This window comes from Neovison vison, chromosome X, assembly GCF_020171115.1.
Source record: "Neovison vison isolate M4711 chromosome X, ASM_NN_V1, whole genome shotgun sequence".
NCBI classification, from domain to species: Eukaryota; Metazoa; Chordata; class Mammalia; order Carnivora; family Mustelidae; genus Neogale; species Neogale vison.
In genome coordinates this window covers 88332474-88354255 of record NC_058105.1, presented here as the reverse complement: position 1 = coordinate 88354255, position 21782 = coordinate 88332474, and the positions used below count along the sequence as shown (strand labels likewise).

The following is a 21782-nucleotide window of genomic DNA, read 5'->3' as shown; positions in this document are numbered from 1 at the left end:
CAGATGTGGATAAATCTTTTCCACCTCCAGTAAAGCCCAGTGAAGATGGCATTTAAAACATGGAAGATGGAGCGGGGAATGAAAGAAATAAATGAAGGAAATAAATAACAGCCAAGCTGCACAATGCTTCTCCCAATCCGTCCTTCCCACAACAGACTGAGAGAACATTCTAGAACATACATCTCACCAGAAACTGCCAGGCTCATTGACCTTAGGAGTGAGTCCAAAATTTTCACCATAATACATAAAGCCCTTCACAGTCCGATGCCAGCTGACATTTCCAGCTTTGTCACCCATGAACTTCCTTTTGCACAGCCTACACTCCAGCTACCATATGTCTGTCAAGTTCCTAAACAAGCACACTTCATCTCTTAACTTTTGCACATGTATGGCCATCCACCAGCCACTTAAATCAAGCACAGTATTTCAGACTACAGGCTCCAGCCAGCTGCCAGTGCTGAATCTCAGGTATGGGCAAGTTTCTGATCTTATCTGCCTTCATTTGTTTCAGTTGCAAAGTGGGGCTACCAATAGGGGTGCAGCAAAGATCAGGTGAGAGGCCTGGCCCAAAGTCAGCACACAGTACATGTTAGCTAGTACTCAACAAACATTGACTAGCTGGCTGCCCGGTAAGTGGGAGACTCTTTAGATCCATCTGTTGCATGCTACCTACAGTCTAGAAGAACGGCCGATCCAAAAATAGGGCATTGTCATGCTGAGGGTTTAAAGTATGGATAGAGCTCTCTGAGCCAGAAGAGCAACTTGGGGGTTCCCTCCCTTCCACATTTTTCCTCAGCTGGATTCACCTCAGATGTTATCTCAAATCTGATTTTTAGCCAGGCTCCAAGGCTTGAGGAAGATGGGAGGAAGTAGAGAATTTCCAACCTAGGTCTGGTATTCAGGCTTTAGGCGCTGGTACAGCCCTACTGGCTGTTAAAAATTTCAAAATACTTTTGATACTGATTGGCCAATACCCTGAACACCCAGGTGTCCTGAACATCTCCTTCCCGCTGTGCCTTTGTAGTCTGGCTCTTGGGAACACTGATTGGACACCATCAGGGACTGCCTTTGTTCCCTGCCAGGGCGCACGCGCTAGTTTGTTTGGCATTGTTCTTCTGCTCTGGTTGCCCGGCCCCCTCCCACCAGTGGTAGAGGCCCTGGGCACTGGGAGCAAATGTGGAGTATCATTCTGTTCCATGAGGCTGCATTTTAAGCACCACCTCTGCTTTGCACTTCGGAATATTGCCTGCTCCATGAGTCCCAGGAGCTGGCCCAGCTGCCTGCTGCCTTGGGGTAGTTTTTAGCCCCTTTCTAGGCCCAGGCCTATGCTTACAATAGCCTTTGGAAACCTGTGCCTAGCCACCAGCCTGGACTCCTTCCAGGCAACCATTCACACCACTCCAGAGGTTTTTGTTGCCTCTGAGAAAGACCTACTCCATTCTCTGAGGATTACCTGCACTCTGCCGGGACTTATCCTTTATAAGATGTGACAGACAAGGTCTGGGTATTCTATGAGGCAGTATAAAATGGGAGCTTCAGAGGCAGGACTATCTGTGTTTGAATCCTAACTCTACTACTTCCTCTAACTGTGAACTTGAGCAAGTTATTCCAGCTCTCTGTGCCTCAGTTGCCTCATCTTCAAAATGGGCTAATAAGAGTACTTACCTCAGGGGGTTGGTGGGAGAATTAAGGTGGAAAGCACTTAAAAGAATGCCCGGCACACAGTAAAAGCTCAGAAAAGTTATTCTTTTTTTTTTTTCATTTTTTTCCAATTTATTTATTTTCAGAAAAACGGTATTCATTATTTTTTCACCACACCTAGTGCTCCATGCAAGCTGTGCCCTCTATAATACCCACCACCTGGTACCCCAACCTCCCACCCCCCCCGCCACTTCAAACCCCTCAATTGTTTTTCAGAGTCCATAGTCTCTCATGGTTCACCTCCCCTTCCAATTTACCCAAAAGCACATACCCTCCCCAATGTCCATAACCCTACCTCCCTTCTCCCAACCCCCCTCCCCCCAGCAACCCTCAGTTTGTTTCGTGAGATTAAGAGTCACTTATGGTTTGTCTCCCTCCCAGTCCCATCTTGTTTCATGGATTCTTCTCCTACCCACTTAAGCCCCCATGTTGCATCACCACTTCCTCATATCAGGGAGATCATATGATAGTTGTCTTTCTCCGCTTGACTTATTTCGCTAAGCATGATACACTCTAGTTCCATCCATGTTGTCGCAAATGGCAAGATTTCGTTTCTTTTGATGGCTGCATAGTATTCCATTGTGTATATATACCACATCTTCTTTATCCATTCATCTGTTGATGGACATCTAGGTTCTTTCCATAGTTTGGCTATTGTGGACATTGCTGCTATAAACATTCGGGTGCACGTGCCCCTTTGGATCACTACGTTTGTATCTTTAGGATAAATACCCAGTAGTGCAATTGCTGGGTCATAGGTCAGTTCTATTTTCAACATTTTGAGGAACCTCCATGCTGTTTTCCAGAAAAGTTATTCTTATTCTTAGTTTAATTATTATTTTGCATTAAATATTTACTGGGCACATTTAGGCGTATTTTCAAACATTTTCACCTTGCTTGTCTCTTTGATCTGCACAACACCTCCAGAGAAGTATATATGAAAGGTATTGGTTAGTACCCTGACTTTTAAGGTGAGGAAATGGACACTTGGCTATATTAAGATGATTAAGCAGCATTAAATTGCTGTGGTTAATGATGAATTTTCTGAGTCCCCATTTAATGTTATTTTTCCCCACCAGGGAACACCAACATAGATGAATCACTATTTATTTAATAAACATGTATTGAATGGCTACTAGGCATCAGGCACCGTGCTGGGTACAGAGGACAGACACAGACAGACAGGTCCTTGTGCTCCTGGGGTTGCCATTCTAGTGGGAAAAGACAGTCAATAAGCAAGTAAATAATATCACAAAGGATAGATCAGTTTGGGTGATGAAAATAAGCTGGGTGTGATGTAGTAGAGAGTAGCTGTGGGAGATACTATAGTAAAGGAAGGCTTTTCTGAGGAGGAGACTTTCATAACAAGAAGAAGTTGAGCTGGAAAACTTCTCACCTTGGATACATAGCTGGGGTCTGGGAGGGAAATTCTCCCAAAGACGGGGTTTCCAAGGCCTGCTTCAGGCCACCACAGCCAAGTGGAAGGGGCAGGAGGGAGGGCTGCAAGTTAAGGGTGGCTCAGAGACCAAAGTCACGAAGACTTGCTAAATGGGAGACTTTCTGGAAAGAGGCGGAAGAACAGTAAACTTGTTAATGGTGGAAGGGGATTGTTTTCCTACAGGTATTAGGTTTAAATATATTTAGAAACCAACTTTGTTGAAATATAATTTAGATAGGGGATCCTGGGTGGCTCAGTCTGTTAAGTGTCTGCCTTCAGCTCAGGTCATGATTCCAGGGTCCTGGGATCGAGTCCCACATCAGGCTCCCTGCTCTGCGGGAAGCCTGCTTCTCCCTATGCCCCTCCCCCTACTCCTGTTCTCTCTCTCACTCTTTCTCTGTCAAATAAATAAATAACATCTTTTTAAAAAAAGGAATATAATTTAGATAGAATAATATTCACCAGTTTTAAGTGATGAGTCTTGAGAAATGTATACATATGCCTTTGTTAAACACCTTTCCTCTCAAGGTATATAATTAACATTTCCATAACTCTAAAATGTTTCCTTGTGACCCTTTGCAGTCAATTCTGGTCAGGTATTTTGCAAATGTCCCTCAGTTTGGGTTTAATCTGACGGTTTCTCATGATTAGAATGGGGTCATGGGTTTTTGACAAGAATGCCTCAGAGGCGATGTGTTCTTCTCATGACATCTTCTCAGGAGGTTCATGGTATCGATGTATCTTTACTGATGATGTTAACCTTGATCACCTAATTAAGGTGTGACTGCTGGAGTCATCTGTTAATGAAATTATGATTTTTCCCTTTTCAATGAATAAATTTCTTGGGGGAGAGATACTTTCAGGGTATCTCATAAAGATTTAAAGTGGCATTATAGGAGACCTACATGTTGAATTAAAGAGTGATGTTTTAGTACAGAGGTTCCTCAAAAAGTTGAAAACAGAGCTACCCTACAACCCAGCAATCCCACTATCGGGCATTTACCCTAAAGATACAAACGTAGTGATCTGAAGGGGCATGTGCATCCAAATGTTTATAGCAGCAATGACCACAATAGCCAAACTATGGAAAGAACCTAGATGTCCATCAACAGATGAATGGATAAAGAAGCTGTGTTATATATATACAATGAAATATTATGCAGCCATCAAAAACCCCTGAAATCTTGCCATTTGCAATGATGTGGATAGAACTAGAGGGTATTACACTGAGCAAAATAAGTCAATCAGAGAAAGACAATTATCTTATGATCCCTCTGATATGAGGAATTTGAGAGGCAGGGCAGGAGGTCATGGGGGGAAGGGAGGGAAAAATGGAACAGGTTGGGACCGGAGACGGAGACAAACCGTAAGACACTCAATCTCAGGAAACAAATTGAGGGTTGCTGGGGGTTGGTGGGAGGCATAGGGTAGCTGGGTGATGGACACTGGGGAGGGTATATGCTACGGTGAGTGCTGTGAAATGTGTAAGCCTGATGATTCACAGCCCTGCACCCCGGAAGCAAATAATACAGTACATGTTAATTAAAATTAATATGCTTTTGTATATTTTAAATGTTGACCCAATAGAAGTGTTTTGCCTATTAAAAAAATACATACTTAAAAAAACAAGAGTGATGTTTTTATTTAGTTTTACCAGCCAGGAGCATGGTCTATTTTCCTATTTATCTGTTCTCCTTTAGTTTTTCTCATCCATGTGTTTTCTTAAGATTTATTCATTTGTCAGAGAGAGAGAGAGAGAAAGAGAGAGAAAGAGAAACAAGCAGGGGGAGCAGTAGGCAGAGGGAGAAGCAGGCTCTCTGAGGAGGAAGCCAGATGGAGTGCTTGGACCCAGGACCCTGGTATCATGACCTGAGCCAAAGGTAAATGCTTAACTGTCTGAGCCACCCAGACGTCCCTCTCATTCATGTTTTATAGTTTGTTTTTTAGTAAACATGGACTCTGAATTACTAGGATGGCAGTGTGATAGAATGGAAAGAACATAGTGTTTGACCTGAGGCAAACCTGGATTTGAATCCCAACTCTTCCATTTAGGGCCTAGAAAGAGGCCTTGAAGCCTGAGCCCCTAATTTCTTATCTGTAAAAACATCTAATAACAAACTGTCTCACTGAGGTTTTTGAAAGAATTAAAGCACTAGTAATGTCTAGTAAAGCAGTAGTAATGTAAGTGCTCTGTAAATGCCGTTTTTTGCCTTCCTTAATACCCAAAGGTTTAATAGTATTGTCACTATGGTAATTAGACTCTCCTCTTTTTGGCTGGGTGGCTCTGGGATATAGAAATTTGATAGGTTCTTTTACACTTTTTTCATGGTCTGATACCACAGAGACTTGAGTGCAGGGGAACTGCTGGATTTTTTTACATATCTCAGAGTCACTGGGGTGAAAGCAGCTGGAATTGTTTTAGTTGATGGCAAATTCCCACAGCTTGCAAGTATCTTCTATACCTTTGCAAAACTCCTTCAGTACCTCTGGTGTTTCAGGATTTGCTTTTCATGGATGAATAAATATATCTTTTTTTTAAAGATTTTATTTATTTATTTGACAGAGAGAAATCACAAGTAGATGGAGAGGCAGGCAGAGAGAGAGAGAGAGGGAACAGGCTCCCTGCTGAGCAGAGAGCCCGATGCGGGACTCAATCCCAGGACCCTGAGATCATGACCTGAGCCGAAGGCAGCAGCTTAACCCACTGAGCCACCCAGGCGCCCCTGAATAAATATATCTTGTGCAAAAGTGGCATTTTTATTTCTGCCTCTCCTATATTCCTACTTTGTACTTACTTTTCTTCTTTCATTATAGAACTGTTTTAAAGTGGAATTTTAATAGGGAAAATCTTATGTGGTTCCTGTTTTTTTTTTTAAGATTTTATTTACTTATTTGACAGAGACAGATCACAAGTAGATGGAGAGGCAGGCAGAGAGAGAGATAGAGGGAAGCAGGCTCCCTGCTGAGCAGAAAGCCTGATGTGGGACTCGATCCCAGGACCCTGAGATCATGACCTGAGCCGAAGGCAGTGGCCCAACCCACTGAGCCACCCAGGCGCCCCATGTGGTTCCTGTTTTTAACCAGAATTAATCTCATATGAGCTTTGGTTGACAACAATGTACTCTTAGGTTAAGCAAGAGAGAAAACCCTGCAACTCCCCTCTCCTCATCCCTGAATTTTTAAATATTTTTTAAAATTTTTATTTAAATTCAATTCATGTATAGCATATTATTACTTTCAGAGGCAGAGTTTAGGGATTCATCAGTTGCATATAACACCCAGTGTTCATTACATCAAGGGCCCTCCTTAAGTCCATCATGCAGTACTCCCATCCCCCACCCACCTCCCCTCTAGCAACCTTCCGTGTGTTTCCCCAAGTTGAGAGTCTCTTACAGTTTGTCTGCCTCTCCAATTTAAAAAAATGAATTTTTTAAAGTTTAAGTGAAAGTTTGCTTTGTTCCCCTTGATACAAATTTTATTTCCTCTTTCCCAAACATGTTGGACTTCTTATTTGTTCTCTTCCTAGGTTTTTTAGGCAGGCACTTAATTCACTGCTGCTTTTTTTTTTTTTTTTTTTTTTTGGTACTGATACAGGTTTTTGGGGCAACATATTCTCTATTGCCTTGGAAATCTCCCAGAAAATGTTACTCCCATAAAATTAGTCTTGCCAATTTTTCCTTTTATCTCATGCTCCATTATGGTTTGGCACAGCAGTTGTTACTGATTTTCTGTATTGTAATTTTATTTTTTAAAAGATTTTGTTTGAAAGTTTTAGAGAAAGAGAGAGAGAGAGAGACAGAATGGTGGCAGGGGGAGGAGCAGAGTGCAGAGAGAGAAGCAGGCTCTCCACTGAGGAAGGAGCCTGATGTGGGGCTCAATCCCAGGACCCTGCAATCATGACCTGAGCCAAAGGCAGACACTCAACTGACTGAGCCACCCAGGTGTAACAAAATATTACAATTTTTGGTATTTTGTTCAGCATGGATTTGGGGGGCATTAATTTCAGGTTTTTTTTTTAAGATAGTGCATTAAAACACTTATTTTGATTACTGAGTTTTTGGTTCCCCCTTAAATTTTGTTCCTGAGGCGAGTGTCCATCTCACCTCACCTCAGCCTAGTCTTGGCCCTGCGGTAACCTCTCACATGAGTTTTGCTCACAACTTCCTTTTGAAATGGAGGCCTGGTGTTCAGAGACACCACAACTGTCAAATATTTCAAGCCAATTCGTCACCCGCCAGGAGACACTCATATATTCCCTCCCTCTCTGCTCCTATCATCCCTTTTCTACTACACGTGGGGTTCTCCACTCAGGCAAAGTCCTTGTCTATCTTCAACTGCTGCCATTGAGCATGGCCACATTGCCAATAGGGTGCTTGGGGTCACTTCATTTAGAGAGGTGAAAGGCCAGGGCCTTGCCCTCCAGGAATAAACCCCAAGGACTATTGAGCTCCTCCAGACCCTTGTCAGAGCCCTTTGTGGTCCAAAGCATTCCTTTCTCTGCTGGAGTCTGTCAGCTCTGGCAAAAATCAAGTTTCCTCACCCTAATCTTACCTCATCCACACAAGTTTCCTTGAGAAATTATGCAAGAGAAACACTTTCTTAGAATCCTCAAATGTCAGAACTGGAGGGGCCCTTAGAGACAATTTTGCCCCAACTCTCCTCATTTAGCAGAACATATAACTTCCTTTGCTTCTATTTCCATGTTCCAAGAAATCCCCAAGGCCGTCTCATAATAAAAATCAGGAGGAAGTCAAGAGCCAAGTTAATCAAGGAAGTAAACTACTATGGGACCCAGCTGTGCTCAGGGAGGATTGAGTCATCAGAAATCCAGCCCTGGTCCCAGGATTTGTTTATTAAGGATTTTCTTCAAGGAGTAAGGAAAGGATCTGTGGTAGCTCAACTCCAAAGATTTTCATGGTGCGGCTGTGACTGGAAAAGGTTTGATTAGCTTTCATCCAGGTTGGGGAGTTCTGAAGTCCTGCTCTGAAGAGGCCTGCCTTTACTTCTGACCGGTCCAGGCATTGTGGGGAAGTGGGTAAGGTTTGCCTCTGTGCCGCTTACCTCCCCCCAAAAAGTACCTCTCTTGGTCCCATACTCAAGACAATCCTGCTTTCAGTTTGGAAGCGTATCAAGAATACTTGAAACTATGTCAGGATGGGCTTTGCAGGGTACAGCTTCCTTCAGGTAGCTACATTTATAACAAGCTACCCCCGTGTAAAGCATCCTCCCTTCCATAGTAAGGAAACAGGCTGGGTCTCAGTGACTCTTGTAAAGCCATGTGACTAGTAAGAGGCAAAAGCTTTGACTTTTGAATCCAGAAGGATCTCACATGCTCTGTTTGGTTCTATGAAGCCACGACACCTCAAAGGCACCAGTGTATGCCGCAGCAAACTAGCTGACAGAGGACCACACCTCTGAAACCGTTTTTAAAAAAGTTTTAATGAAGATTTTGTCAGAGAGAGAGAGACAGACAGACAGACAGACCGAGCACGTGCACAAGCCGGCAGAGTAGCAGGCAGAGGTGGAGAGAGAAGCAGTCTCCCCGCTAAGCAAGGAGCCCGATGAGAAACTCCATCTCAGACCCTGGGATCATGACCTGAGCTGAAGGCAGCTTAACCTGAGCCATCCAGGTATCCCTGAAACCATTGTTTTGACCTTGTTTGCAATAAATTCTAGCACTATGATTGACTTCTGAGGAGCATGCACAAATCTAAGGATTTAGTGCTGGTCTCAAAAGAGACAATGGGGGTACCTGGGTGGCTCAGTGGTTTAAGGCCCCTGCCTTCGGGTTGTGGTCCTGGGGTCCTGGGATTGAGCCCTGCGTTGGGCTCTCTGCTCCGCGGGGGGCCTGCTTCCTCTTCTTTCTCTGTCTGCCTCTCTGCCTATTTGTGACCTCTGTCTGTCAAATAAGTAAATAAAATCTTTTTTTAAAAAAAGAGACATTGGGGGGGTGCCTGGGTGGCTCAGTGGGTTAAAGCCTCTGCCCTCGGCTCAGGTCATGATCCCAGGGTCCTGGGATCGAGCCCCGCATTGGGCTCTTTGCTCAGCAGGGAGCCTGCTTCCTCCTCTCTCTGCCTGCCTCTCCGCCTACTTGTGATTTCTGTCAAATAAATAAAATCTTTTTTAAAAAAAGACACACATTGGGATTCACATACGGTGGCTGTGAATTTACCATCCTCTAGCTTTCTTCTCAGAAGAATTTTCTCTCAGACTGATGGAAGACAAAATCTCATCAGTTGAAGTAAATGACTTCTCAGAGAGCTTTATTCACACATAAGAGGTTCAGATCCAATTGTGGTTCTGGATAGTATTTATCCATGTGCAGTGAACAGTGAGGGTGTGTGTGAGGCAAGCTGGAGCAATGTCCCCCGCCCTTGCCTGGGTAATGGGTAATATACTTACTTCAGCTAGATTTTGTGTAAGATGGCCTACCTTCAGGCTCTTAATAAAAACCAAGAAGGCTACATCCTTGGGATTAGAAGGGGAAGTATCAAGTTAGGCAGGCAATTCTGAGAGAAACAGGGAGGCCACAGGTGGCAAAACTCTAAAGAGTTTGTAAGCTGAGAACATCTGTACAAACCAGATTACTTAGGGACTTGGGACATATATGCCTGTGTCTTGGGTGCTCAGGAAAGAACCCAGAGAGAGATCTGGACGTAAGTCCAAGGACACAGTCCTTGGAATTCAACCCATTCTCCTCCCTTGCTGCCAATCCATCTGATCAAGAAAACAACACTTTTTTAAATTTTTTTAATTCGTGTTCTTGCCCAGCTTTTGGACCCCCTGTATTTGCACAGTCCAACTGCTCAGATGTATTAGGAAATACAGTCGTGTGGTATGCAGTTCACTGGCCTGATGGGTGGGGGCATTCAGGCTGGGATGGAATGCTGCTAGGGGGAGTAAATGGAGGGGAGTCAAAGGAGTTGTTAGCTCACAGATTAGTGAGCAGCCAGTCTAGCAGTTGTTTCCTAGCCATGTTTCCCACGGCTTCGTCCAGTTGTCGCTCCTTGGCGAACTTCATGACCTCTTGAAGAAGATCCCCTACACTGTACCCCTTCTCTGCTGCCTTAGCTGAAACTTCAGGAAGCTGTGGAGAGAGCCAGAGGTAGCTTTGAGTCACGTGATGCTTTTGGAGAAGGGACCCAGTTGGATCAAGTGGGCCCTCCCCTGTCACCTTCCTACCCAGGCTTCTAGGATTAGAGTAAAGCCTGACACAGATCCAGGACTTCACGCTCCTGACCTGGCTTTTCTTTCCCCTTGTCCCTTCTCTAAGGACACAGTTCCAAATGCCACTGGACTTTGAGCTTTAGAAAACAAACTCTGGAATCAAATGTGTTCACCAAACACTTCTCAGATGTGCTAGATTGTTCAGTTAGTCTGTGATGATTGCTAGCTCAAGGTTAGGGGTTGCCATTCCCCAGCTTCCCTAAAAAAGTATGAGGTGGGAAGTAAGGACAATCTCCTGGTCCTGAACTAAAAATAATCTGGTTCAGTATTTCATTTCTCTTAACTCTATCTGATGTAGAGAACATGGTTGTGGCATGCGTGTGTGTGTGAGAGAGAGAAAGAGGGAGGAGAGAAGAGAGAACTTGTATGTGCATGAATGCTGACCTTTGTGAAACTGGAAGGCAAGGACAGGACTAGGGCAGAGCAAATGAGGTGCCTAGGACAAAAAGTTTAAGGAGGCAAGGTACTCTTGGGGCACTTGTAGGACCCATGTCTTTGGGGAGGAGCTCCCTTTTTTTCTTTTTTTTCCCCTCTTTCCAATCCTGAGGGCCTTCAAACTCAAAATGTAAAACTTAAACACTGCTCCCTGATGTGTTACCGAATAGTTTGTTGAAAGGATCACCGATACAGTGAGCTAACCTCATTCCTCCTCTTGGAAATGCACAGACCTTGAGGTATCCAGAGCCCCACTCAGTTAATGGTTCACCACTTTGTCTTTTTATGAAGTGCAAGCAGTTCGAAAAGTGCACAGTAAAGAGGAGGCTTGGGAAAAAATCAGACTACTCTCAGGCTTTAAGTACAATGCTGCCTCCCTCTCCCTGCCCATCCCAACCCTCTTTTCTTCTTGCACCTGTTGCGTTGCTTACCTTCTCCAGTTGTCCATCATCATCTCCCATGAAGTACAGCATGGGCACGTTAAACTGGGAGGCTGCAATCCACTGCAGGACAGCCTGGAGCTGCTTCTGCAAGCTGCTTGTTGAGCACTGATTATTAACTATAACTTCAGGCCCAGGAGAGTCTTGATGGTTCTGTGACATCGCAGCATCATGACTACATCTGGAGCCACCAGGCTGGTAATTGGAGTTGTTTGCCAAGGCTGCTTGTTCTTCCAGCTCAGCAAGGGCTGCCCCATTATTACTATACTTAGCCATGATAAGGCACAACTTCATCACGGATTCTACCAGTTGATCTATAAACTGGCGGTTCACTTGCTTCATCCCACTGATAAAGTCAAGTTCTTGATTTTCCTGGCATTGTTCTTCCCCTCTGTCAGGCCTCTTGGACACAGAAGCTGCTTTGTTTGTCCTGGGCTCAGAACGCTTGTTCTCACCTTCACATAGATCATCACAGTTGAAGGGGCTCTCATTAAGCAGCTTCTGAATCAGCATTAAAACGATGTTTGACATATCCAGCTTCTGAGAGTCCAGCTGTTGATTTTCCTTCAGGGAGGTAGATGGTCCTGGAGTTCCACGAGATTCTAGATGTTTCATTGAAAGTGCCTTTGTACTTTGGCCACTTCCAGACTTTTCGTATTGGGCACTCTGAGTCATATAGCCCGTGGCAGAACCAGGACACTCTTCTTCAAATGCGTCTTTGCCTTTGGCCTGCTGGGTCAGATGGTATTGGATCAACATAAGGGCAGACACAATCAAGTCTTTTGCCAGTGAATCCGTGGAAGGACTGATCTTCTCTCTTTTTTCCTCTTTATTGGTGCATGCTTTGCTAGGCATCTTGCCTTGGTTTCCTTGCTTTTGGTTCCACATGGTCAGGCTCTCCTTGAGGATGTGTTCACTGACTTTCTCGGCGCTGGTCAATGACTTGCACTGCTCTGGTTTCATTTTGCCTTTGTCCTTTCCCTTCATCTCAGCTTTCATAGCTGAGAATTCAAGACTTTGGTTCTTGCATTTGGGATCTTGGGACCCAGCTTTCAAGGATGCATATGACAGACTCTGAGTTTTAGTCTCCTTCTTCTCGCCAAGAAGAGCACTGACCAGACGCTTCAGCATAGCCTCCATGATATCGGCAGCATTTTGTTTTCCATGGTTGAACAGATTCCTCTTGACAGCGGAGACAAAGTCCGAGTCGGTCATCAGGACCCCTGTGATGTTATGCAGGTTCTTCATGCAGGAGTCAATCAAATCAGACACAATTTCTTTGGTGTGTTTTAACAGCACCCTCTTCAAGACCACACAGGCTGGAATTGGCTTCCCAGAACTATGTACTTTCAAGGTCTTCATAACAGAGACCATCATGTCAGATGCCACCTGATTGGCATAAACCATGAGCCCTTTGCTGATAGAATCTGCAAATTCTTTACTATCTCTTTGGCACATCTGTTTGTCCCCAACCTTGTTCTTGTTGGATAATTCACCATACAGAAAGGTTTTCCGGCCACCTTCCCTGCCCTCCTCCCCAGTGCCCCGCATTTCTGCCGAGGTCAATTCTACAGCATCATGGGCCATTTCAGAAGCAATCTTGCTCACAGCACTGCGGGGGCTGTTTTTCCCTTTGTCCCCAGGGGATGGGTAGAGAGAATGGTGGAGGCATTTGCTTCCACCTTCCAACTTCTCCTTGATCTCCTTACGGGCCATCTGGATTACCAGAGAAGATAATCGGTTGACATAGAAGGAAAGGTCATCCATAGAACACTCACCATCAGGGGAAATCACTGCCCTCTGAGTGCTAGGAGATTTGGCTGGAGGAGTGGAAGGGCTCTGGTTATTGTTGGTGTTTTTGGCAGCTGCCATTTCTAGATGTAGGCATTGAGGTCCATTGGTCATATAATTCATGTTCAGTTGATCGGCATAGACACTGTAGCAGTTCCCAGAGGGTAATTTGTGATATTCGCCTTCTGTGTCTCCTACTTTATGTTTACAGCTAGAGGCTGAGGGGCTCAGTGCATGTTGAAAACCCAAAGCATACTTCTGGAGGTCATTGAGAAGCCAATTGAGGACGCTTATGGGATCAGAAGGAGCTTGTTTGAAAAGGCATACAGATCCCTCCGTCTAAAAAAAGAAGAACACCTATCCATAAGAGTTTGGGTAGGGTACTTCTTTCCCTTATTTTATTTAGAAGATACATCTTTGAAACTGCCCAGATTAGGGATTTGGTCTTTAGAATTTGCACAGGAACATAACATACAATTATAACCATTAATACACATTCAAACACAAGTGGCAGCAGCAAAATCTCAGAGTATATGCATTTGTGCACTTAACTATATTTAAGTGTTATCAATATACTTGTCAATTTCATCTGCATATGTGTTCTTATTTTAATGTGTCAAAAATGTATCCTTGAATCCACTGTGTGCATGTGCATATCAATACAGCAATTTGTAAGTGTGAATATCTCAACAGAAGTCAATGTGTCAGTCTGTCTTGTGAAATGTGAAAATGTGTGTGTCTGTGTACATGTGTATGTCAGTGTCCATGTGTGAGTGTGTGTAAGCATGTGTAATAATATGCTGACATCAATACTCATTGCCTACTGTACAAGCCAACATGTCATACATTTCATACGTATGTGGGGTTGTAACCATGAGAGGGTGTATGTCAGTGTGTCTGAGAATATACAAATAAACAAGGGTTGATTGGAAACGATGTGCATATATTTATGATAGAAATTCAGTAGCATGTATCATGCAGCTATAAATGCACTTGTATATATTAGAGCATGCATTCACATATTAACATACAGATTCATCAATAAACATTAATGTATAATATAGTAATACATGTGTATGTTAAAATATGAATTGCATGTGTAAATAGGTGATTGTATAATGACTGTGTAATCTGTCAATAAATTGGGTGTCATTTATGTTATATTTATTTTTAAATTTTTATTATTTTTTAAGATTTTATTTATTTGACAGACAGAGATCACAAGTAGAGAGGCAGGCAGAGAGAGAGGGGGAAGCAGGCTCCCTGCTGAGCAGAGAGCCTGATGCGGGGCTTGATCCCAGGATCCTGGGATCATGACCTGAGTCAAAGGCAGAGGCTATAACCCACTGAGCCACCCATGCGCCCCTTATGTTATATTTATATGCTGTGTCCGTGCTTGAGAATGTGTGTCAGCATTGCCCCCACCCCCGCATTTGAGTTTGTGTGTGAGTATGTGAGTGGGGATGTTACTGCATTTTGTTGGTGTGTGTATCAGTGCACACAAACAAGAGTTAGTGATTTTCTATCATTTTGTTTAAGTTTCTGTGTGTGTGTATCAACATGAAGTATATTTGTAAGTGTGTATGCCTATACCTGAGTCTGTACGATTAGTGTGTTTTGATCAAAGGCTATGGGTGCGTGAGTATATGTTTGTGCACGGTGTGCATGGGTATATATATGGATGTTTACATGTGTCGCATGTGAGCATGTCAAGGTATCTGGCTGTATACCTGTGTATCTCTGTGTATGTATGTCAGTCATTGTTTATCAATAAGTCAATGTATCTAAGTTTATTATATTAGTGCTTGTGTGTTTGTCAATGTCACGTGTAGTGAAACACACATATGTCTTTGCTTGTATAAATTATTTTGTGTTAATGTATGTAAATGTATGTATCGATGTGCATGTCACTTTGTATAGATTTGTATGTTTGTGACTGTGTGTGCCCCTGTCTGGAGATGTGTAGATGTATTGTATACAACTTCTACCCAGCACTAAGTGTCATTGGCCTCTTTGACCCTTCCAGTGCTTCATCTCCTGTCTTTTCATAGAATTCCTGGAAACATGAGGTCATGAGAAGGTCAAATTTTTGTGAATGGGCTTGATACAATCAAGGAGATCTGCCTTGTGTGCAGGAAATATGGACTGCTCTTTTAAAAATAAACACCAGGTATAATTTATCCCTTTCTTGAGTCTCCAAAATGGAGTTGACCACCCCCAACTGAACCCAAAACTAGAGAGTATTTGGTAACTGGCTTTTCCTTCCTTAGAGCCCACTCTCATTATTCCAAATGTGTCTGGGGCCAGAAATGCTGTTTCTCATTATGATCCCAGGAAGACAGAACAAGAAATGCTTGACTCTTTTCCACTAAAGCAAAAGATCCTGTTCCAATACCAGCCACTCCAGGCTTGTAGGACTGTGGGGTGACTTCTCATGTGCTTTAATACCTACCCCAAACCAGGAGCCTAACAGATATAATTAAGAATACTTACACAAAAACAAAAGGATTCTGTATGTCACAGTGGCATGCAAGTGTAATTGGTTCTAATTTTTTGCTACCCAACAACCTAGGTAATCTCTTAGACAACAGGGTAGGAACAAGGCAACTATAGTTCTTCATCATTGTGGATTCTCTCTGCTCCATATTGTCATTCTTCCTTCTTGGTCTCCAGGCAACACAGGGTATACAAGTCTATTACAAGCCAGCAAAGAACATTGCAAAAGATCCTGCTTATAAGCCTGTATCTTTATTAGGATAAGAATAGCTATATTATATTTGGAGTAGGGCCCTGAAATCAGGAATGGGCATTCTGAGCCTCTGTGATTAGTGTCATTGTTAGATACCCAGGTATTGAACTTACCGTGACTCTCAGCTTCAGACTGTGTTCTCTAGAATGTCATAGTGTTCAAATCTATGGGCCTGTTATTTTAGTTATCTTATCATCTCTGAACCAGACTCATCAGACTCAGCACTGGGCTCTGAGAATTAGAAAGGGTGAGGTCAGAGGCTAAGTATACCTTAGACTGGTCTTGCTTCTCGGTATCCTTGATCACAATAATCTCTTTTTCTTCCAGGTTTCCCAAGTTCAAATCACCTTCCGAACTGGAACCAGCAGCATCCTATGGAATTAAGGGGTAAGATTTTTATGAACAGTTGGTTTTTGAGATTTCTCTAGGCCACCCTCATAGGCTACCACTTCAAAGTATGAATATTATGTCCCCTATTATCCCTCTTCTTTCTGAAGGAGAGGTAGGACTGTGATGCTGGCTAGTCTTTTTTTTTTTTTTAAGATTTTATTTATATATTTGACAGGCAGCGATTACAAGTATGCAGAGAGGCAGGCAGAGAGAGAGAGAGAGAGAGAGAAGGAAGCAGGCTTCCTGCTGAGCAGAGAGCCCAAAGTGGGGCTTGATCCCAGGATCCCGAGATCATCACCCAAGCTGAAGGCAGAGGCTTAACTCACTGAGCCACCCAGGCGCCCCTAGCTAGTCTTTGAAGAATGATAGAGTTCCCACCACAAATTACTATTCCCCTTGCCCCAGCCCCACCACAAATTACTATTCCCCTTGCCCCAGCCCCCTTTTGTGAAGGTATTCACAAAACTGTAAAACTGTCAGTCTCAGGAACCGTATCTCATTATTTTCTGAAATGGTTATATGTGTATTTAGTTTGTCTGTATTTTCTAATCATCGAACTTTTGGATAGGGTTGGTTTTTTTTTTTTAAATTTCACTTCTCTGATATGCAATTTTCCATGCTTTCTTTTAGCCCTACCAACAAATTAAGTGGCTTCTAAAATGAGACTTGGTACCAAGAGTGACAATAAATTCTGAACCAGAGACCCTGGGCTTCCAAGAACAGTGGCTTTCCACTTGAGGCTCCTCCACCTTTCTGTTCTCTGCCACAACCTTTCCCTCTCCTCATGCTGTCTCTAATGACCCTTCTCAGCGGTTTCCCATCCATTCCAAGTGAGGGGAGCAGAGAATACCCACCTTGCAATCTTTATCTTCCACATTCAGGGTGGACACGTCAACAAAGCATATCTGCATCAAATTAGGAGTGAATTTAGAGAAACTCTAAAGACTAATTTCTTTCTGGGAGATGGCAGTACCTACCTTAAAGGGTTGTGAGGACTGATTGAGATACTGAATGTAAAGCTTTTAGCAGAGTGCCTGTGCATGGTAAGAACTCAATAAATGTTAATATGATTATTATAAGGCAGACAGAATCTTAGCATTACTTTATCTCCTTAATGAGAATACCTACCTGTCAGAGGCAGGCCCAAAATATAATACCCATATATATTGAGAAACCTAAGAAGAGAGGTGGCTTGCCCAACTGACACAAACTCAGAGGTGGAACTTTCATTAGAAGTTGATTCCCCTGGCTCCTAGTTTAGAGACCTTTCTGCTATTGTGTTCCCAAAGTGTGGTATTTTTACTACGGATGATAGAGAATATTTCCAGTGGTACATAAATAGATGTATTTAATAGGTGCATTTGTTGTTGTTTATTTGGAAAATATGTCCTAAAACGTCAGACCTGTGGTATTGCAGACGATACTACTTAGGGTGATGGTAATTTTTAAATGTATTTGAATTTTAAATTTATTTTTAAAAACATTGCAAAAATACATATTAAGTAAATCATGGTATGAGTGGCACTTGAACATGATAAAAAAATGTGAGGTACTATGTAAATCACTCAAAATTTTGGAAACAGAGCATGAAGTATTTTGTCCTCCTGAGGGAGTCCCACTTTAGTGTAACTTACTGGTAGCTAGGTGACATTGTGACTTCAGAAGGGTTAGTTAGGTAATAAGGGCTGGTAACTAGGCAACCACCACTCCTCCCTTCCCACCAAGCTCCCCACTAGCTCTCCCTCCCCAGGTCCTCTACATCACATCCGGTCCTGCCTCTCCCTTATTTCATCCTTGTGTGATGTATAAAGCACACTGATCCTCCCACAGACCTCCTTGAGCTTGGTTGCTTGGAGACATCACAGTTTTGCTCTCCATTAATCTATCCTGAGCTCCAGGATATCTATACTCAAATGAGGATCCTTTCCACTCCTCGGTAGGGGTAGTTTTGTATCTTACCACTTTCCGGTCCTGATCTTGCTGTCCTGTTGGGCTGTAGAGATCTACCTTGCACACGCCCCTGCGGCTGTGTAACCAGTCAATATCATCAGACATCTGTAAAGAGAAAGGAAAGAGATCTGAATATATATATGGTTATGTATGATTTTTAGAGACTGGCTAAGTTTGGATAAGAATCTCCAAAGGGCTTCCTGAAACCCATCTCGGTGTTTCAGTTTCAGCTAGGGACTGGTGGGGTGAGCAAAAGGGGAAGGACACTATGAAATGTTTGAACTTGATTATCTTTTAGCACAATCCATAGTCTCTGTTAGTTTAAACTCCTCACACCAAGTATTTGGAACCATGGGAGTATCACTTGTGAGAAAGCCAGTCAGGAAAAATGGCAGGTTGGGAAGCAACCCAAAAGGTCGAGAGACTGTGGGAATTAAATTTAATGACTTACTTCTACCCATACTCACTAAATCTCATCTGTCTCCACTTTTGTTTACTCACTCGGGGGCCACAAAGAATAAAGCTTACCTCATCCTTTTTAACTGAATCTTCGTTAACTCCAGTTCAACCAGAATCTTTCTTATTACATTAAAGAAAGTGAAATTGGGTAAATTGCTCTAATACTTATTATATAAGGCCATTGGAAAAGACTAGGATCAATACTAGTACAGTGAATAAATAGCCCTTCTTATCAAAACAACATATAAGATTCCAACATATAGAACAAGTTTCTGAATGTTGGGAAAATCTAATAGCTATAAATATAACCAAGAGACAAATGTCTGAGGGAAGGCCAGACCCTGATGCTATAGACAAAGGTTTTGCAATGTAAGACCTCAGATCTATGTTCAGGAAGATACAGTTAAGAACTCGGTAGAATTGTTTCAGTTTCTGGGGCTTCAATTTTATTTCATTTTAAAATTTAACAAGAGAAACCTTCTTTGCTAAATTATTAGAGGGCTGTTGGATTCCTTCCCCCCAACTTCCTTCAAAATTGACACTCCTTTTAACCTCTAGTTCCCTCTCTCCCTCTCTCTCTTTCTTCCATTCCCCCTCCCTCCCTTCTCTCCTTTCCTCCTCCTCCCTCTCTCCCCCTCCTTCCCTCCTTTCCCCCCCTCTTTCCCTCTTTCCTTTCTTCCATTCCCTCCCTCCCCCTTTCTCTTTTCCTCCTCCTCCCTTCTCTCTCCCCCTCCTTCCCTACATTTTCCCCTCTCTCACTTCTTCCATTCCCCCTCCCTCCCTCTCTTCCCCCCCATCCCCCCTTCCCTCCTTTCCACCTCTTTCCCTTCTTTCATTCCCCCTCCCTCCCTCTCTCCTTTCTTCCTCCTCCCTCTCTCTCCCCTCCTTCTCTCCATTTCCCCCTCTCTCTTTTCTTCCATTTCCCCTCCTTCCCTCCTCTCTATCCCCCTCCTTCCCTCTCTTTCCCCTCTCTCCTCACTCCCTCCCTGTCCAATTCCTCCTCCTCCTCCCCTCCTTCCTTCCCTCCCTCTCCCTCTCAACATTTTGATAACATCTATCCTCTGATGGTCATCTTTTCACATAGTACTACAGTTCTACTCTTAGCCATTCCCCCTCTCCCACAGATCTTCTTGGGTTCTTCCTTCAATAATGTCTACATTTCCCTGAAAAAATTTTAGGAAAGGACTTCTCATACCCATTTAGAAGAAAGAGTTTTTCTTTTCTTTTCAATGCTAGAGATAACTAGCCTAGAAAAAAAGAAGAGGAGTCATAGAGGCCCCTCATATGATTTGGATACAACCTCAGTCCAAATCCTAAAGAATTAAAAAAAAATAAATTTGCGAACTCATTACCTTAATAATGAAGTTATTTTAGACCTTTGTTTGGAACTGTGCCACCAAGAAGGGAGATGTGCCCCTTTAGATGGAACTGGGCAGTGCCAAGTTCTTGGGCACCTGCAGCTGGCTGCCACCCCCGTCAGCTGTTGGACGAGACTGATGGGCCAGGCTTTTCCCTGCTGCCTCTGACCCTGGCATATGACAAGGGAGTTTGTTGGGTCACAATGCCTGAAACTAGCAACCTCAGCAAAGGCGTGGCCTTCTGGCAAACTCAGTAGCCCTTCACGTCAAAAGCACATCCGTCCGTCTGCAGTACAACAACACTTTTATGTTCTCTCTGGGAGGGTACACATATTTATTTCACATTTTGTCCATTTTGTGGAGGGGGAAGTCCCTTGAGACTTCCTTTCTCTATCATCTTCTTGTTTTCAAACAATCTAATCATTGTTAGTTACTGGTTTGGTGGGGGTCTGTATTTTTCACATACAGAATTACCACAAGCCTTTAAGAATAAGACAGTACTAATTTTCCCATCTTAGCTTATTTCTCTTTGGGTTTCCCACTAGAGTCAGAGTTATGCAGCAAGAGATCTTTGGATTTAAGTAAAGACAGAAAAAAGAGTAAAGACCTGTCTGGTTATCCTGAATAAAAGCAAAAATACCAAGTTTCACCTCCCTATCAAGATATCCCCTTAGCTAGTCAAAAAGAAGTCAGAAGATGCCCCTACCTTTGTAGTATCAGAGTAAGATATTTTGTAGGACCTTGGAATGATTTTCTTCTTGTTAATTGGGATGCTGTGATGACCCTTCCAGTCTGACCCAAGATGTTGCTTCTTTGCTCAACCCTCCATACCCTGCTAAAGCCTTCACTGCCAGCTGGTACTAGAATTTCTACTTCATGACATCACTGTTTCTATAGAGAACAGTGACAACACAAAGTTGGGGGCTCCATTCATAGGATTCTGGATGTCTAAGTGGTCCAGCAAGCTATAGTCTTCATCATGAGACATAATTATCCCAGAAAAAAGGCCAATCTACTTGGGACAAGGCTAGCCTTGCACAGACTTTTTTAAGCTATGAAAGGACCTAAGCCCCACTTATACTTTATCATTATATGGCCAGTGCTAGATTGCTGGCTACTGTATTCTTTAGAGGATTATCCATTAGACTTTGAGATGCCTTTAATTTTGCCCCAGTTTGGAAACATTAGCCCATCACAAAATAGCTCATACTGTGCTTGACACTTGTCTTCTGCTTCTCCTTTCTCTACGTATTTCCACTTTAACCTCATGCATGACAATAAAAGCATCTGAATTAAAAATAAGTTGGGATGATCCCCTAAATAATAGTTTTGTATTCTTGGTCTACTTCAATTTCTTCTTTCCTGTGTTACCCCTGAGATTGCATGTCTTAACCCTGCTGTACAATTTTGATCTTGTTAGCTCATGGCATCAAAGAAAAACAGAGCTAGACATTTTTTAGAAGTGGCAAGACAGATTTTATTCAATTGCAGTAAGGAAGAGAGTCTTCCTTTTTTTTAAGATTTTATTTACTTATCAGAGAGAGAGAGAGGGAGAGAGAGTGAGCACAGGCAGACAGAATGGCAGGCAGAGGCAGAGGGAGAAGCAGGCTCCCTGCCGAGCAAGGAGCCCGATGTGGGACTCGATCCCAGGACGCTGGGATCATGACCTGAGCCGAAGGAAGCTGCTCAACCAACTGAGCCACCCAGGCATCCCAAGTCTTCCTTTTTTTAACAAAGGATTTTATTTTATTTATTTGAGAGAGTGAGTGAGAGAGAGAGAACCTGTGAGAGAGAGAGATTGAGAGTACGAGCAGGGAGAGGGGCAGAGGTAGAAGCAGATTGCC

General features: G+C 43.2%; 1 protein-coding gene across 1 annotated transcript; it reads right to left on the bottom strand.

The window, feature by feature from the left end:
- Window positions 1–10070: 10070 nt before the first annotated feature.
- AKAP4 (A-kinase anchoring protein 4) lies at window positions 10071–20662 on the bottom strand. The gene is made up of 6 exons (XM_044235310.1): window positions 20645–20662; window positions 18131–18226; window positions 17026–17076; window positions 16052–16153; window positions 11233–13371; window positions 10071–10226 (listed from the first exon to the last, which is right to left on the bottom strand). Exons 2-6 carry the CDS (start codon window positions 18224–18226, stop codon window positions 10071–10073), a joined length of 2544 nt encoding a protein of 847 aa, XP_044091245.1. The 5' UTR covers window positions 20645–20662.
- Window positions 20663–21782: the final 1120 nt, after the last annotated feature.

Bases quoted from the DNA above. Each gene is read 5' to 3' on its own strand.
- AKAP4 (XM_044235310.1), bottom strand. From the start codon at position 18,226: ATGTCTGATGATATTGACTGGTTACACAGCCGCAGGGGCGTGTGCAAG. The intron at 17,077-18,130 runs GTAAGATACAAA...AATTTGATGCAG, and splicing joins AAGATCAGGACCGGAAAGTG to ATATGCTTTGTTGACGTGTC. The intron at 13,372-16,051 runs GTATACTTAGCC...TTCTTTTTTTAG, and splicing joins AGAAGCAAGACCAGTCTAAG to ACGGAGGGATCTGTATGCCT.